At 54.9% G+C, this 16,923-nt stretch overlaps 1 protein-coding gene across 1 annotated transcript in view; it reads left to right on the top strand.

Moving 5' to 3' along the window:
- The first annotated feature begins 3,540 nt into the window (after nucleotides 1–3,540).
- Nucleotides 3,541–16,923, top strand: part of MICAL-like (protein) — a 38,723-nt gene continuing 25,340 nt past the window's right edge. Inside the window, exons 1-2 of the mRNA XM_011155012.3 lie at nucleotides 3,541–4,250; nucleotides 14,445–14,774. Coding sequence (XP_011153314.1) covers nucleotides 14,623–14,774 — 152 coding nt within the window. The 5' untranslated portion in view covers nucleotides 3,541–4,250; nucleotides 14,445–14,622. The remainder of the gene's footprint in view (nucleotides 4,251–14,444; nucleotides 14,775–16,923) is intronic.

The raw sequence follows: 16,923 nt of genomic DNA, 5'->3' as shown, positions 1-16,923 counted from the left end.
CATGAGAGAGGAAGTTAAGGCACGATTTCAGGATCGAGACTGCGATGGTTCTCTCCTTCTCCTCTCCCCCCCTCCTCTCTCTCTCTCTCTCTCTCTCTCTCTCTCTCTCGACATCAAAGCGCGCGGCCGCTGGTTTCCGTGAGGGCGGCGAGACGCAGCAGGCATCGTCGAGAGCCTCGGAAGAGCCCCGCTGGCGAGAATTAGAGCGGCATAGAGGCTCTTATCGATCGCGCCCGGCTGGGGAAGGTCTCCCAGTTGATTTACCGTCGCGATTCGCGATCTCAGGTGCATTCGAGAGTGCATCACCGAAGGCCGCGACACCTTATACGCGAAAGGGCACGTGCGGCGCGCGCCATTCCGAAGGATACTCCTTGCGAAAGGAAATCTCGTTTGCGAATTGGAGCCGGTGTTGTCATTATAACTCGGCTAGTCGTGTCTTTGCACATTGCTTGTTATCTCGCCGCAATTTTGGAATATCGTCGTTCACCAGGACAAATTCGTTAGGAGGCATCGATCATCCGTCGTGGAGTCATTCCGCAACTTTCGACGACAGTCTCGTTGCGATGTATAGCGGAGAAACTGTGTAGCGACAACGACGACACCGTCGTCGAAAGTTACGGAATAAGCCCACTGCTCTAACGCCTCCGAAATAATCGCATTCTCACTCGAACGCCCGGCTACCTGAATCAGCCGAAACTCAAGGGATATCTGGGTCTATCCAGATAAGGCCGGATTTTCTCTATCCGTCTAGACGGCGGCAGATAGAATCAAGTCCGTCGATCCTCCTCCGTCACATTTCGCTCTTGAATAGGAAAGATTAAGACGCGAAGAACGCTGTGAATGCTCCAATACAAAAGCCTCGAGGAATACTTTGACGGAGGATTGACGGACCTTTGTGTGCCGTCGCCTGGACGGATAATGAGAATTCAGTCCGATGAGTAGTTGTGATTCATTTGTCAGATCAAAGCATTGGAACTCGTGCTTAACTCTGGGCGTTTTTATTATTTTCGTCTCTAAATGCGTACATTCTCCAATTTTTTCAATATACAATACCTACAAATGTTATATAATTTATTTATTTATTTATTTATTAATAATATACAAGTCTGACCCCTTTGGTGTACAGTAGATGGGCAGTAGTATTATAACAAGTAAGAAGATTCTCATATAATAAATGAGGAAAAATGTAAAAAAAAAGAAAAAAAGGAAAAGGAAGAAAGGAAAAAAGAAAAGAAAGAAAAAAATAAGAGAAAAGAAAGGAGAAAAAATTTCCTTTTATCTCCATAATATACGTGTATTAATGTGAGGAATATATGTATATATGTCTGATATATTGAAAGTTTACTATCGAAATTTAAAGGCGAAAACAACAAAAATGCCCACAATCAGTTCTCGCTCGTTAAAAAATCATTGATCAGGCCGGAAGCGAGCAGACTCGGGCGCCGGCATCCGGGGGGTCGGCCAGACCACGCTCGTCCAGGAGATCACGATTGTTCGGTTATTTCGGTGCAGCAGGACGCTGTTAATAAAAATGCACGTTCGATAGAGGAACGCGTACTGGTGACTCTCTCGGCGGCCGACTCGTGGCATGACGATAGGATCAGCGCCACGGGAGCGCGTTGACGCAGGGTGGCGTGCGACTAACAACAACAACAACAACAAACGCAATGCATCGGCGCGATCGATTGTTTCGCGCGCGCGAGGGAACGCAGGGGATTTATAATTGAGCGCGACGCGCGCGATCGATAGCCTAGAATCTTATTTGCCTGCGTCGCGTGAGCGATTTACGGCAACCACCACCACCACCACCATCGTCGTCGTCAGCTTCGTCAGCACTTGGTCGCCCACGCGTTACTACACTCGGACGAGCGCGGCTCGCGCGTATCCGCCCGCGCGATAAACGAGTATCACGCCAAGTGAATTTCGATCGGATCGACAAGACACCAGGATACGGATTAAACGTCCGCTCCGCTCGGCTGACGCTGCTGATGGCGGTGTGGTGCTGCTGCTGCTCGTCGAGCTGCGACGCGCGGATGTGTCGGCGATGTGACGACGGAACGGCGGCGGCGGCGGCGAGAGCGAAGCCACGCGGCCGGGGTGGAGCGGGTTTCCGCGTCGCGTCTATTAGAAATTTGCATGCCCCTTTAAAAAGAGGGAGAGAAGGAGAACGAGAGAGAGAAAGAGAGAGAGAGAGAGAGAGAGAGAGAGAGAGAGAGAGAGAGAGAGAGAGAGAGAGAGAGAGAGGACCGGTCCTTTCGCAGACAGACAAGCGGCCGCTGTTCTGGCCGTGTCGATTCAACGGCGCTACGTCGCAGCTTCGTTCGCGGCGCACCTGGCTGGCTTGGCAGCGGCGGGCTGCGGCCTGCTGTTGGCGCACCACGCCCAGCTTTTTGTTGGTTCGCGTGAACACAAAAGAATCCACGACGTGGGAATTCGCCCGTCGCGACGGCGACGGTGCCGAAAAATCCCCGTTTCCCGCGCCGCGGCCGCCGACTCGGAAGCCGCATCGTGTCCGCATAACGTCGTTTTTGCTCTCGCCGCTGCAGAAACGCGCGCGCGGATTTTTCGAAGCTGCTTCTCTCTCTCTCTCTCTCTCTCTCTCTCTCTCTCTCTGCATGCATCGCGTTACGTCATCCGTGGGAAGGTGGCGCGAGCGATAAATTATCTCTCGCGTATCTCTCGGCAACTAATGAGATAACGCGCGAGATACGCGCGCTCATCAACATAGCGCCGCCGTGACGCGACTTATCGCGCACGAACGAATTTTTGTCGCCGGCGACGATCTTGCGAATGCCTCGCGATACCGAAATCTTGAGAGCCGCTGTCCAAACATTCCAAAGGAATGCTTCGATAAGAGAATACACGAAGCGACCACGAGTATTTCCGCAGGCCGAACGAAATGCACAAACAGCGAATTAGCGATGTAATTCGGGTTACTCGAATTTGCTAGCCGCAGCGTATCACATCGCGGCGCGACTTCGCGATTTATCGCTTATCAATTATTCAACGGAACGGAAATAAGTCGTCGAAATAGTAAACCGTTGCTGTGACGGCCCGGCCGTCGCGTCGCGTCGCGTCGCGTCGACGCGACGTGCCGAAACGAGTTTGCACCGTTACAAAATACCAATAACCCAATTACAGCGCGCGTCGAGGCCGTTCCCGCCGGTCGAGACGCGCGCGCGCGCGCGTCCTCGGATTCGGTTCGAAAACGCCTAAACCGGAAAGCGGCGGGTATTCTACGAGTCTCCGGCCGATCCTGTATGTACATGGTCAGTAACAGCGCTCGTTACCGGTTGCTCCGTCGAGACCGGAGAGACGACGGGCGAGAGCGTCCGCCTGCTCTCTCGCGTGGGCCTCTGCTTGCCTGCTTGCCTGCACGGTTTCGCTCGCGGAGTTAGTCCAGCGGGCAGGGCACGCACGCGGCGCGAGCGAGTGAGCGAGCGAGCGAGCGAGCGAGCGAGCGAGCGAGAGAGCGAGTGGAAAAAGGACAGCCGCGGCCCGGCGGCCGCGTAAAACCGAGCACGCCGCACGCGGCGTCTCAGTCGCGGCACCGCGCGCGCGCCGTGAGAGCGAACGATTGACTGAACGGACGAACGGACGGACGGACGGCCGGATGGTTGGTGTGTACACGCTGTGTTATACTATAGCCGCGAGTAAAACGTAAAACGCGCTCCTCTACTCGACGGCGCGTCGCTCTCGTACGAAAGGCCGCGCGCACGGCCACTCCCGAGAGAGTGGAAGAACCGCGAGAGAGGAGGGTACTACGACAGAGGCACGAAAGAGAGAGAGAGAGAGAGAGAGAGAGAGAGAGAGAGGAGAGAGAGAGAGAGAGAGAGAGAGAGAGAGCAGCAGCAGCAGCAGGCGAGCAGCAGGCGAGTCTAGCTGGGGAAAAACACGCGTCCTCCCGTGAGAGCGACCCAGGAGACGGCCGAGGTTGAGGTTAGGGGACGACGTCTCGCGGCTCGCTCGTGCAGTTTGTGGTGCATCGTAGTGCATATACGAGAGAGCGCGGGCGTGCGCGCGCGCGCGCGTAGCCACGTCAGGACGCACGAGGTCAATTGTCATTTCGCATTCAGCTGGCAGGAGTCACGAGAGAGAGAGAGAGAGAGAAAGAGAGAGAGAGAGAGAGAGAGAGAGAGAGAAAACGAGCGAGCCCTAATGGCGTAACGGCGCGAGCGAACGTGGACGACGCAGAGTGAGACAGCGGCGGGGAACGGAAGAAAGGAGCGAGTCGCGCGCAGTGACGTAAGGTAACGGATCTCCTCGCGGGTGCGGAACTTTCGTTGTCTCCGCGGGGTGGGGGGGAGGTTAGGTCGCGAAACACGGGGAGTCTCGGGGACTTTTGACATCTGCTCTGTTCGACGACGTTGTCGCTCGATATCGCTCGCCGCTTGCGAGATATCGTTCGCGCGTCTTTGTCTCCGTATGATCTCGTCGCTTGTGAAAAGCGCTAATTACAGCATTGTGCGAGCGCGGCGTCTCCTGCCGCTCACTCGTGCATTTGTCGACTTTGACTGGTCGTCTTGAGGTTTCTTTTTCGCGCGACAGCGTCCAGCGATCGCGGGATCCTCGGGGCTCGAAGAGAGCCGCCGCCGTCGCGAAGCAACATGCGTAAAAATTCAACGAAAGTCGTCATTGTTGTCGGTCGACGCACTCGAATCGCGTCGAGGGCGCACGCTGGAAGACGCGACTGTCTTACTACCTGTTATGCCGGGGCCCGTTCCCACGGTATCCTCCGTGCACGCGAGAGGAGAGAGGAACGGAGATAGGGAGATAGGGGGAAAGAGAGAGAGAGAGAGAGAGAGAGAGAGAGAGAGAGAGAGAGGCGCATACACCGCCGAATATTGCTCCTCGACCTTCGTGATGCGCCTCGCTGCTTGCGCACACCCCCTTCTCGTGTTTGGAAGCGCTAATGCCGGTACCGGTTTTTCTACGGCCGTACAAACGGCAAATACAACGACCGACCACTTGCTGGATTTAGAGGAACACTCTTACACTCAGTCGCGACTGACTCGCGGTCGCGGGAGACACTTTTACCTCTCGATGAACCTCGGAACGCAATGATGCGCAATAAGAGAAATGACTTTCTAACGATTACCGACGATTAAGGACGATTTGCTCTTACCGAAATTTACCGAGAATAAGAATCGCATTATTTCTCTTTCCACTGGCAGGGAAAAACGCGGAGTCTCGATTTATGTAACTAGATAGGAATTGTAGGAAAATTCGACGAGAAATAATACCTCCGACCGAGCGAAAAAAATTTGTTTGAATATCCAGTCGCGTTAAAACTCGGAAAGCAATCGATTGATCGGAGACTCGTTGCAGGACTCTTGCGCTTCTGCAGGACCGAGTCCTCCACTGGGAGTCTATACTTGACGGGCAACGCAAAATCTAGTTACACTAACAGAACGGTTTTTTTTCACGCGTGGAATTGTTACACATACTGAATCACAGATTAGCTGCTCCGAGACTCCGCCGTTTTCTCGAGTTATCGCGCTCGAGTTATTCGGATTAGCACCGGCGTAGCAGAGAGGTAGCGTCAGCTTCGGAACAAAGTTTCCATCTACAGGGAAAAAAACTTTGTTCGCGTAACTGATTCTCTCATGTCTGGGGACCGGACGAAAAAACTCGTTTGTGAGGACAGAAAGATTCCCCGTAGGAGGCTTATATTCAATCAATTGTTCTCAGTTATCTCAATTCAGTTTTAATGCAGCCGAGTGTTTGAACAAACGTTTCCGATCGCGATAACAGATATATCTTTTCTGTCTCTTGTCAGCCAGAGTTTTCGTTTGGCGGCTATTGTTTGTTGCACGAGCGACTGACATATTTCATCGCCGTTTTGCTGGTATTTTGCCGTGCGTCGTCTCCGTATGTTTTGCTCGAGATTTACTCGCTCGTTTGTCGGTGCATCGCTTCCCATTCCTAGAAAAACGGATTCCTCAAGTGACTCACGTACGTGGTCGTCGCGTCGTGTCACCGGCGAAATTCCGCGCAGCGATAAGTCCATTAGCGACGATTCGACGTAATCGCTCTTCGCGGAGAAATAAATCTGATGGAGCTACGCGCGCGCGTACACACACACACACACATGCGCATGCGCGCACGCGTCACATACACATTCGCGCTTGTATCGCTTCCATTACAACACGTCGTCCGCATGCATATTCACGCAGAGGAGCTTCGCGCCAAGTAGTATCGCCCCTAGTCGAAGATTATCCACGTCGTCCAACGAGCGAGGTCGGCGTCCTCGCGTCGCGACAAATAAACGCGAGCGCGATAGCGCATCCATCGTGTCGAAGACTCGCGCGCGGCTGAAATTCTCGCGCTCTCCCAGCTCCGCTAATCCTCTTCCATCGACCTGGCGAGAAAGGACTTTATCGCAGCCGGACGCAACAGTCCGTGTCTCTCCTTTCAAAGTCGTGCTCTCGTACGACGACTTCCGACTTGCCGCGACTACGTCGTACAATCGGGATGCACAATTCACAGTAGAGCCGTAAATCTCGCTCTTGTAGTCCCGACGTGCGTTTCTCGCGCGCCGAGAGAGCGTCATGTCGCCCGGCGCGACATCATCTCCGCCGCCGCCGCCGCCGCCGCCGCCTGGGAAAGGCCGGCTTCGCCCGCGGGAGGGAGGGTTAAACACACGTTCTCGCGCGGTCAGTCCGCTTGAGCTTTTTCACGGTGCCGGCCGAATCTCGTTGGAGGCGCATCGGAGCGGAGCGCGTATCATCGTAGCGCGGAGTGAAGCGCGAGGGAAGGAGGAGAAGAATAAGAAGAAGGACGTGAGTCACGCCGGCTAAAAACCCGTCTAAGGCTCGTTTGCGCGAGCAAAACGACGAGGAAACCCCGGTTCGTCGGAAACGAGAGATAAAAGACGACCCAGTGGCTCCCTGCGGTTTATACGCTGCGGCGACGGCGGCGGCGGCGGCGGCGGCGGTGGACAGGTTCGGTAGGGACGTATCTGCGCGAGACGTGAGTCACCTCTTCTAAAAGCGGTCGTTGATAAACAGCCTCTTATGGAAGCGAGCGATACGACGCGGCGAGACACCCTCGCCTCTCTTTTCTCGACCTCGACCGCCGCCGCCGTCGCCGCTGCCGTCGCCGCGCGATCGCCGAGGAAGCCACGATGAGCGAATTTTTCGACTCTCGCGTCGGCCGAGAGCGACGGAGAAACCTCGAAATCCCGCGTCCCGGCGACGTTGCTCCCTTGGGCAGGTAGTCTTTAAGTCCATGTTGCGCGGAGGTTCGGCCGATCGGTGCTTCTCGCTCTTTGAACCCGCGCTTTCGACCGCCGCGCCGTCCGTTCTCCCCTCCTCTCTCCCCCCTCTCGCTCTCGGCTCGCTCCTCTGCACGTGTAAGACGCAATCGCGTGACCACCTACCTTCCTAACTTGAAATTACCTTCCTGGAAGGAAAGACCGGCGTTCCCACCGACTGCGCTCGAGTGGGCCCTGGCAATCATTTCGGAGCCCCCGGGACCTTTTCGCCCTTTTCGGCAAGTACGCCTTCGCCGAGCCGCTTGTGCGTTCCGATGCTCGCCAGGAACACGGCTGTCGTCACGGCGATTTCTCGGCGCGAGATTTTCTACGAGAAGAAGCTGATCCACGCGTTCGTGGACAATTGGGCTGAACTTATCGCCGAAAATATGGAATATGGCGATGACACATTGCGCGATATAATTAAATTCAGTTGTGTCATCATGCGTGATGACTCAGTCGAGGGCTCATCAGAGTGACCCGGATGGGGCTTCTGGAAAAGAGTCAGGTGCCGGGGTGATTCCCACGATAGTCGGCATGTCGTACGCGGCGACGCTCACCGGTGACCGTCACTGCGATACTACCGTGTCTCATTAAGTCGCGTATCGTGTATAATTAATTAATTGCGCCTGCGAGATCGGTTGTACGTTGCCGACAGGACGAGATGGGAGACACACACGTATCTCGAGAGTTTGCTCCATCTACCTTCTGTAACTCTTCGAGGACGAATTGATGAAAATCGCGAGCAAATGACGCGATCTGAAAGAAATCTAAATTTAAGTAATTCTCTCGCTTCCTCTCTCTCTCTCTCTCTCTCTCTCTCTGACCGATTTCCGTTTTCCCCGCAGACTCCGCAGGGGGACGGATCAGATGCGAGCCTCGAAGAAGGATACGCGCGCATCCTTAGGCTGCGTCCTCGTGTGATAATGAGACGCGCGCCTCGTTGCAGCGCGACGCGATATGATCGATGCTGTCGTTTAAACCGAGCTCGCAACGCGGTAATAAATATTGCAGATTGCGCGCCCGGCTTCGCTTCTCTCTCTCTCTCTCTCTCTCTTTTTATCTCTCGAGTGGCTCGAGAGCGTTAGCCGCTTTTTGCGATCAGCACGATTGCGCGCGCTCGTTAAAGCGCGATCCTTAATTGCTGGAAACGGGCACGCGAGTTTATCAGCGGGCCGAGCGGCGCGAGAGAGCGCGTTTTAAATCGCGGATCTCTCGTAGGCAGCGGAGCGCGAGATCCGCGATACCGAGACGTCGTCCGCGGGAGGAGATGGAGGGAAGGATCCTCACGCGCGATTTCAGATACACACCGGGCGATATCGAGGGAGATCCGAATTACTTCGGTCGCGTAGGCGCGCGGATAATAATTGCACAGGCGTGAAATCTCTCCGGGACGCCTCGTCTCGCAGGAGTCGACGCCGTCGTGCGGAATCGTCGTCCTCGCGCTCGCGCTCCGTTTTTCGCCCGGCCGCCGCGGCACGCGCGTTTTACCGCGGATGGGTTTGTGTGTCGGTTTCTCCGGATCGCGTAATTCAACGTAAGTAGACGTTAACGGCGCAGGAAACGGCGCCGAACGCGCCGTCTGGAAAGTCTAATAGTCGCGCGATTCCTCCTAATAGTCCCCTCCCTCTCTCTCTCTCTCTCTCTAGGCTCTCCCCTCGCCGGCGCGGCGCCTTTCTCGCGGAACGGGAGCGCGTCCGTAGGATTAATCACGTGCACGCTCAAGTATTAACGCGTACTATCACGATACGTACGTTAACTGCGCTTAAGTGCTTCTCGCGTGCGTCGAATCCTCGAGGAATCAACTCTCTCTCTCTCTCTCTCTCTCTCTCTCTCTCTCTCTCTCTCTCTCTCTCTCTCTCTCTCTCTCTCTCTCTCTCTCTCTCTCTCTCTGTGCCTGTGTGTGCGTGTGTGCGTGCGCGCCAACCGGATCCTAGTAGACGCGACGTTAACTCTCATCGAATGTCCAGTTTTCATTTTGCTCGCGCTGGCAAGCGAGCGGCTCTCAGGAGCGACGGAAATTCGTAAACAGGAGGGTTAGCGCAATAACACGCCGCGGGTTATAGCCCCCCGGAGCGCGCGATGTATCTTTTCACGGAAAGCTCTAAAATGATACGAGCAGCATCACGCGTATAATCGTGGACAGAAAGGACACATCGTCCGTAATATCTCGCGTGAGATCTCGCCCCGTGTCTGTTTCGCCGCGATGGGAAAATTTGTCTTCCAACGGGACCATTCTTCCGGACCGGACAAGATGAATGCCTTTTGAAAGCCACACAAAAGATTACGAACAACATTCCGCCCGCTGTACATCGTACACGCGAGAGAGTATGACAGAGAGAGAGAGAGAGAGAGAGAGGGAGGGAGAGAGAGAGAGAGAGAGAGAGAGAGAGAGAGAAAACAGACAGATTCATATATTCGGCACCGCGAGAAAGAATAATTGCCCCGAGGCGCGGAAAAGAGCCTCAGGAAGAAAACAAGTCGCGCACTCGGAGGTCCGACGACGACGACGTCGCGCATGGCTGTCGTAGGACACGGGACGTCTCCAAACGCCCCGCGGTGTGTCCGCCGAGTGCTTTCCGCGTGCTCTCGCCGAGTCGCCTGAGCAGCGCGAGAAGTGTCACTCGAGACACACGACGGCCGCCGGCGAGTGACTGTTGTCGGAAGGAAAGCTCGTGCCGCCGGAGAGCTTCCCCTCGTGCCGCCCGGCGCTCGTCGCGTTTGTAAAGCCCACGGATAGTGCTCGGCGATGTTAAACGCTCGAGGAACGCTGATACGCCGCTCGTCGCTGAGCGCGCGCTGAGCGGGCCGGAATCCCGGAGAGGAAGCGGAACAGAGCCCCGGCCACGAGGAACCGCGCGCGCGCGCCTCGAGAGCGAGCCTCCTCGCGCGTTCCTCCCGGCGAGGGCGATCTGCCGTGCAGGACCGCGACGTCGCTCGGCTCGGCGAGAGGCCGTCGATGCGACGCCGCTTCTTGTATCGGTGTCGGAAGTGACGTCTGCCGATTCGCGGACGGCGCGGCGGCGCGCCCGCTCGATTCCAGGCCGCGACGCGGCTAACTGTAAAAATATCGGGGACGTCCTAATCTCCCGTGAAACCTCTCCGTCGGAGGTTACCGCAGGTGTCCCGCAACGCCGCGGGCCGTCTTCCTCGCCGGCATGAATCTTTCATGAGCGGCCGCCCGCTCCGCCACGACTCTCGTCGTGCTGCTACGCGGCCGCTCTCGCGGATAGCCGCGCGCCGTAGATATGCACCTTCACTTTTGCCAGGCCGAGAGAGGCTCGTCTTGCGAAAGGCTCGCCGCCGACGACGACGACGACGACGACGACGAAGACGAAGACGAAGACGAAGCCCTTCTTCTCCGTCGGAGAGCCGTCGCGGTTCTTTGAGGCCCGGCCCGCGGCTACACGTTTCATATTAATAATAATGATAATAATAAGCGTGACAACAATAACTTCATTGTACGCGTGACAAAAGACACGTCGTCGCATGCTCGCGCGGCCAGGGTTGCATCAGTCCTCCTCTCACTCACCGGGGCAGGAGGTGATATTTGCGAATGTAATCACGCGTGCTGAAATACGAGAGCCGGAAAAAATTACAGAATTACATTCTCGCCGCGCGCCGGCGAGCGCCGGTATTTTAATGTCGCCGATATTAATCCCCCGTTTGCGGTCACGTCGCTGTTGTTGTTACTTCGTCAGAGCGACGGACAGTTTACACGTTCACGTGCCGAAGATCGCTGTAGTTCGCAGCGGGATTGACCGTCTTGTCTGCTGGCCGGCACTCCTATCGCGTGTAGTACGCGCGGCTCTTCGCGAGCTGTGAAAACAGCATCGGGGGAGGGGGAGGAGGGAGGAGTGCGTCGATGAAACAATCGTATCGAACAGAAAACAATATCCGTTCTTTGACCCCGCTCGCTGATCGGTCTTGCGATCCCCCCGCGATACCCTCTGCGCGCGCGCGCGCTTAATAACATCGCGTTCTCCCGCTTTTTTACTGCTTTTTACTTTCACCCCAATTGTTTCCGCCGATTCTCTCACCTCGTTCTTCCTAGAGCGGGTTCTAGTGAATAACGCGCGCCTCCGGCCACCGGTTTTCACTTCAACGCTTCTTCTTATCGCCTCGCCTCGCAGGACGCAACGCGCCTCGCGCCGACCGAGACGACGAAAGAAAAATCAAAGAGGAAAGGAAGAGGTCGGTGCGTGCAAAAACGCGCGGTGCGATTTGCGTGAGAACAATTTGTCGCGTCGGTGGAACGATGCGCGGAGAGTCGCGGAGTGTGGTTATTGTTCGTCCGTTCGCTCGCTCGTTAATGGACTTCTGCGCCGGTTCGATCTCCGCCGTTTCTCCCGCGCTCGCCGAGTCGGCACCGAGTCGTTTTTGCCATATTCTGAAAAACGGGCCTTATCTCGGGGAACCGGTTCCGAGACAATGCTGTTCGTTTATGCGCTCGTCACCGTACTCTCGCGCACCGGGACATCCGCCCCCTCCGTCGCGCGTCTCACCTGTAAAACGGCCTTTACAGCCTCGCGGCTGTTGGCAAACGGTGAACAAGGCCGACTACTTTGCCGTGTGTAACTTTTACTTATTTCTGCGCACCTACGTTTCACTCATGGTGCGCTCTCGCCGGGGCCATTAATCACGCTGCGCTACACGCCGGGGATATACCGTTGCGAGCGGAGAGCTTAAGGACCGACAGGACGCGATCTATCCCGGCGAAGGAACGAAGGGAGCAGCAGGGGGGAAGTGGATGTAAACGCGAGCGAGACGAATCTCGAGCTTCTTCCTCGGAGTGTCAATCGTGTCGCAATTCGCTGCGAACGAATTCCGTGGGAGCGCGATAAATTCTCTCTCTCTCTCTCTCTCTCTCTCTCTCTCTCTCTCTCTCTCTCTCTCTCTCTCTCTCTCTCTCTCTCTCTCTCTCTCTCTGAGACGGCCTGGAAAAACGACGGCGAGACTCGCGCCGGGACGATGAGCCTTTTTGCCGAGCGTAAAACGCGATGATTTTTGTCCGCTGGTGAAAGCCGATGAGACAAGTGTGTCGCGCGCGCGACTTCGCCGGGGAAAAAGAAAAGGCGGACAAAAGCGCCTGGAAAGTCGACGCGTGGTTCCGAGGAGTGAGAGAAAAGAAGTGCGTTAACAAGCGGGACGTTAACAGCACGGACTCTCTCGTAGAGACGACTCTTGTAGACGAGATAATTCGCAAACGGGCGAGTGGGCTTTCCGTCGCGGCGACTAAGTTTCGATCGACAAAACTGGAAACTGCATTTTTACGCGCGAAAATAGACAGGAGAAAGAGAAGGAGAGAGAGAGAGAGAGGAAGAGAACGAAAGAGATAGAGAACCGTGGGATAGTTCGACACACGTTCGCGTCGCTCGGCGAGACGGCTCGTGTTTTAAGTGACAACCGGTCGAACTAGACTTTAAGAGTCGACGAAGCACTTTCCCGTTAACCACTTATCCGCTCCAGTTTTTCGCACTCGCGTCTCTTATCAGCGCCTTCATCGCGCGGCGCATCGCTTTGGGATTTACGCCGCCGCGGCCGGCCGGAAAGAAAGGCCAAATTCCCACATTAATTAGTACTCGGCGGGAGGTCAATTATCGAGCCCCTTGCGAAATTCAGGAAATGTCGCGACGCGGCGACTCTTTCAGCTCTCTCAAACCAGTTTGTGAAATAAGCCGGTAGCCGGCAGATAGTTGAGATTCTCGGAGATTTACAATACGGAGCGTGTGGCGCCGCGCCGCAGCGTTCTCCGAGTTTTGGCCGCTGCGGCGCGGCGTCCTCTCAAGCGACGAGGATGAGCGTGAAATGCTCGTGCAGGGAGGACAAGAGGGCGAAAGAGAGAGGAAGACTGAGAGAGAGAGAGAGAGAGAGAGAGACGCTCGTTTGTTCACTGAACAAACGAATTCCCTTCCGTCGCGCAAGCCACCACCTGGCGTTCTCTTTTCTACCTGCTGCGGCCGCTCGCGTCGATTCGCGGCAGCCGAAAGTTTCCGGGAAGTTTCTCCCTGCCCGCTGCGCGATGTGAAAATAGAATGCGAAAATACAGCTCGCCGGTGTGTGTATGTGTGTATGTGTGTGTGTGTGTGTGTGTGTGTGTGTATGTATGTATGTATGTATGTGTATGCTGCTGCGGCTGCTCTTCTCCGTATGCCGCTCGCGCGAACGCCTCTCACCTATTTATTCGGCGATTCTGCAAAACGATGGCGCTCGATAATTCATCGATTCGAAACCGAGAAGTGTTGCAGTCCGGCGGACTGCTAAATATTTCATGCGCCGCTGCTGGTGGCTGCTCTCCTGTTACATAAAACGCCGCTCGGAATTTTCTACGATCGCGTAACCACTCGATCCTCTTCCCCTCCCCCTGGCTGCAGTTCCGGCTGATTGTCTCGCGGGGAGCCTCGCGGGAGCTTGAACATCGTCGAACGTATCGTTAACGCCACACTTCGGCAAGGGGTTAATGAATGCGGCGCGTTTATCGGCCGCTTCACGTGGCTTTTCACGCTTGACCCGGCACGCGCGCGCGCGCGCGTTGCGCTGCGCTACGCTGCGCTGCGCAGCGCAGCCTCCCACTTTCACGTTGCGCAAAACATCGTTCGGAACGCGACAGCGAACGGACGACACGATTTACGGCTCCTCGTTGTTCTTTTGTGTTTTTTTTCGCCTCTCTCTCTCTCTCTCTCTCTCCCCCCCCTCCCTGTTCGCTGTCCGCAGCATTCGACAACGCCGACCGCGAGCCGTTACGACAAAACACACTCGAGCGCCGATTCGCGGATTCGTATCTATTGCGCCGCGTCGCGACGCTTCATTTCTCGTTTTTTCCCTCTCGCTCTGTTTTTCCCTTTGACGCTGTCCAATCGCGATCACTGGCGTGACGGTTGATATCCGCGAAAGAGAGATCTCCCGGAATATATCTCCGTCAACCTCGAACTTGTCGCATGTGGCCGAAACGTAGCGTGAAATTAATCTTGGGACGTATAATAAGCGCCGGTGCTTGGAGCGCTTTGACATTTACCAGGTTGAAATTAACTAGTCTCCCTAAACGTTTCCGTCGCGTTTAGATATAATTCTCTGATATAACGCGCGATGTATGCTACAACACGACGTGCGATGTATCGCAAGTTGTGAAAGTGACAGATCAGCTGAGACTTCTCACGACGATATTTATTCTTTTTTTTTTCTTTTTTAGGAAGCCAACTGAGTGTCATCGGAAAGAGATAGGTGAAGAGTGAGAGAGAGAGAGAGAGAGAGAGAAAGAGAAAGAGAAGCACTAACGACACGCGGAGGCGAGCAGGCGCTCCTCGAACAGGCAGAAAGGCGCGCGGCTGCTGCGGAGGAAGCGTGAAAGGGGAAAAGAGGAAGCCGCGATGGGAGAGAGACGCGGTACGAAGGCGCTGGAGCTCTGGTGCCGTCGAATAACCGACGGTTACCCGGGTGTAAACGTGCAAAACATGACCACCTCCTGGAGAGACGGGCTCGCCTTCTGCGCCATGATTCATCACTTTCGGCCGGATCTCATGTAAGTTTACAGCACGATGTGTGTGTGTGTGTGTGTGTGTGTGTGTGTGTGTGTGTGTGTGTGTGTGTATGTGTGCACGTGTTACCGGCCTTGTAAAGCGTTCTGTTTCCGAACGATATTACACCGACGGCGATACGGGCCATCCATTTTTCCAGCTTTTATCAAACTTTCCTTCCTTTATCAAACCCCCTCCCCTTCTCTCGCTCGCTCTCTTTCTCACACTTTCTTCCCCACCTCTTTTTCTCGATAATACGGATTTAAACGCGATTCTTCGGCTGCGACTGCTCTCCCGTTCTCGTCGAGTGTGTGCTTGTGTATGTGTGTGTGTGTGTGGGTGCGCGCATGCTCCTGAGAGCGCGATTTAGCCCGCACACATTGAGCGAGCGAACGCGCGACTCTTGGCGCGAGCTCAAATTGTTCTCGTTAAGTTGATTGTCCCGTGAATTAAGTATAACGGGGGAGAGCGAACGAGTGATCGTCGCCGCGTTCGCACCGGTGTTCCTTTCGTCTTACATTAATTATACGCGAGATACGTCGATTCGCCGCACGTCGTCGGCGAGAAAGTTCGTTATACGCCGTGAAAGTTTCGCGCACACGGTCCCGTAATGGTTAACAAAAGGGCGGCGTAAACGCCGACACGGGGTCGGGAGATTCAGAGGTCCGGACATTCAAGGACGACTCCCAGCAGTCTGAGTGCATTCGCGCTCCGAGGAATTATTAAAATATCCAGGAATCCGAGAGATGCAAAAATCCTGCGAGAGAGAGAGAGGAGGGGGAGGAAAAGGGAGAGGGAGGGAGAGAGATTCCGACGCGTCCTCGACGGATTGTCCGCTTCGCGGCAATCCCAGGATTTCGCGTCGCCGTCGCTCGGCGACGAAGGAAGGTCCTTCTAAAAATAGAAGTTCAGTGAATTGACGATCGATAAAGCAACAGCAGCCTGCACCCATCACGCGGGAGGATGTGCCTCTCAGTGTTTGCCGTTGATAAAGGAACGCAACCGGAATTGGACGTTGCAACGTTACGCAACGTTTGCGGGGGCGGTCGACACCTGTTCGTCCGACCTTTAAGACGACAAATATTCCCTCTCCATTCCCGTTCCTCCTCCTTTCGTCCCTCTTATTTCATTTCTCTCTCTCTCTCTCTCTCTCTCTCTCTCTCTCTCTCTCTCTCTCTCTCTCTCTCTCTCTCTCTCTCTCCCTCTCCCTCTCTCTCTCTCTCTCTACCTCTCTCGCCCCCCTTCCTCCCTCTTCCTCTCTTCCCTATCATTCTACCTCACTCTCGTCTTCATTCGGCTCATGGTGTCGACAGTCGCAAACTGACTTCAGCCTAGTTCCATATTGCGTAACACGCGGTTCAATTTGTCCGGGACGTAAGCCGTTTTCTTTCACGGCGAGGCGACGTCGCCATGAGCCACTGCTCCCTCATTCTCGAGTAATAAAATTAGCGGTCGTGGTCTCTCGAGCGCCGGGGGTTAACACCGAAACTGTGTCGACGTTCGAAGAAGTGACGAGGGCTTACGCGCGTTTTTCCCTTTTTCTCTCTCTCTCTCTCTCTCTCTCTCTCTCTCTCGCTCTCTCTCTTTCACGTTTATTTTTTTTTTCTTTGGTCCTTTTCTTTTGGTCTTTTGGCCCTCCCTTTCCCGTATCTTTCTGCACAGCGAATAATCAATAGAGCGGCATGAGGGAGGGCAAGTCCGACGCAAGTCGCGAATATCGAGAGATTTATTTACCGTCAATTATTCATGAGAACTAACGGCATCTCGACTTTTCTTGGCGAATATCCAAATATATACACATATGCCCCCAGATGTGGTCGAAAACATCCGATAATTATTGCAACCTTTCGGTACGTTGACACCACGAGTGAGTAAATAAATTACGCGAACGAAAAACGTGCGTTTGCGCTTCCCGCGGTGAAAAACGGCGATAAACCAAGCCAGCGCGTTCGACTTTTTAATAATCGCTCGTCGTGTTTCGCGGCGTGAGACGGCAAGAACAGGAGAAAAAGAGAGAGAGAGAGAGAGATTGAAAGAGATCGCAAAGAAGTTGCACGATTGGGTCGCAGTCCGTCGAGCGACGATATCCTGCGAGTTTCTGATAAACGACGAATAGGAGATCTCCCATCGTAGATTAAGCGGCTCCTTTAAGAA

The sequence above is a fragment of the Harpegnathos saltator genome, unplaced genomic scaffold (genome assembly GCF_003227715.2).
Source record: "Harpegnathos saltator strain DR-91 unplaced genomic scaffold, Hsal_v8.6 scaffold71, whole genome shotgun sequence".
Classification (NCBI taxonomy): Eukaryota; Metazoa; Arthropoda; class Insecta; order Hymenoptera; family Formicidae; genus Harpegnathos; species Harpegnathos saltator.
Note: the sequence above shows the minus strand (reverse complement) of the source record. Positions and strands in the feature narration are given on the sequence as shown.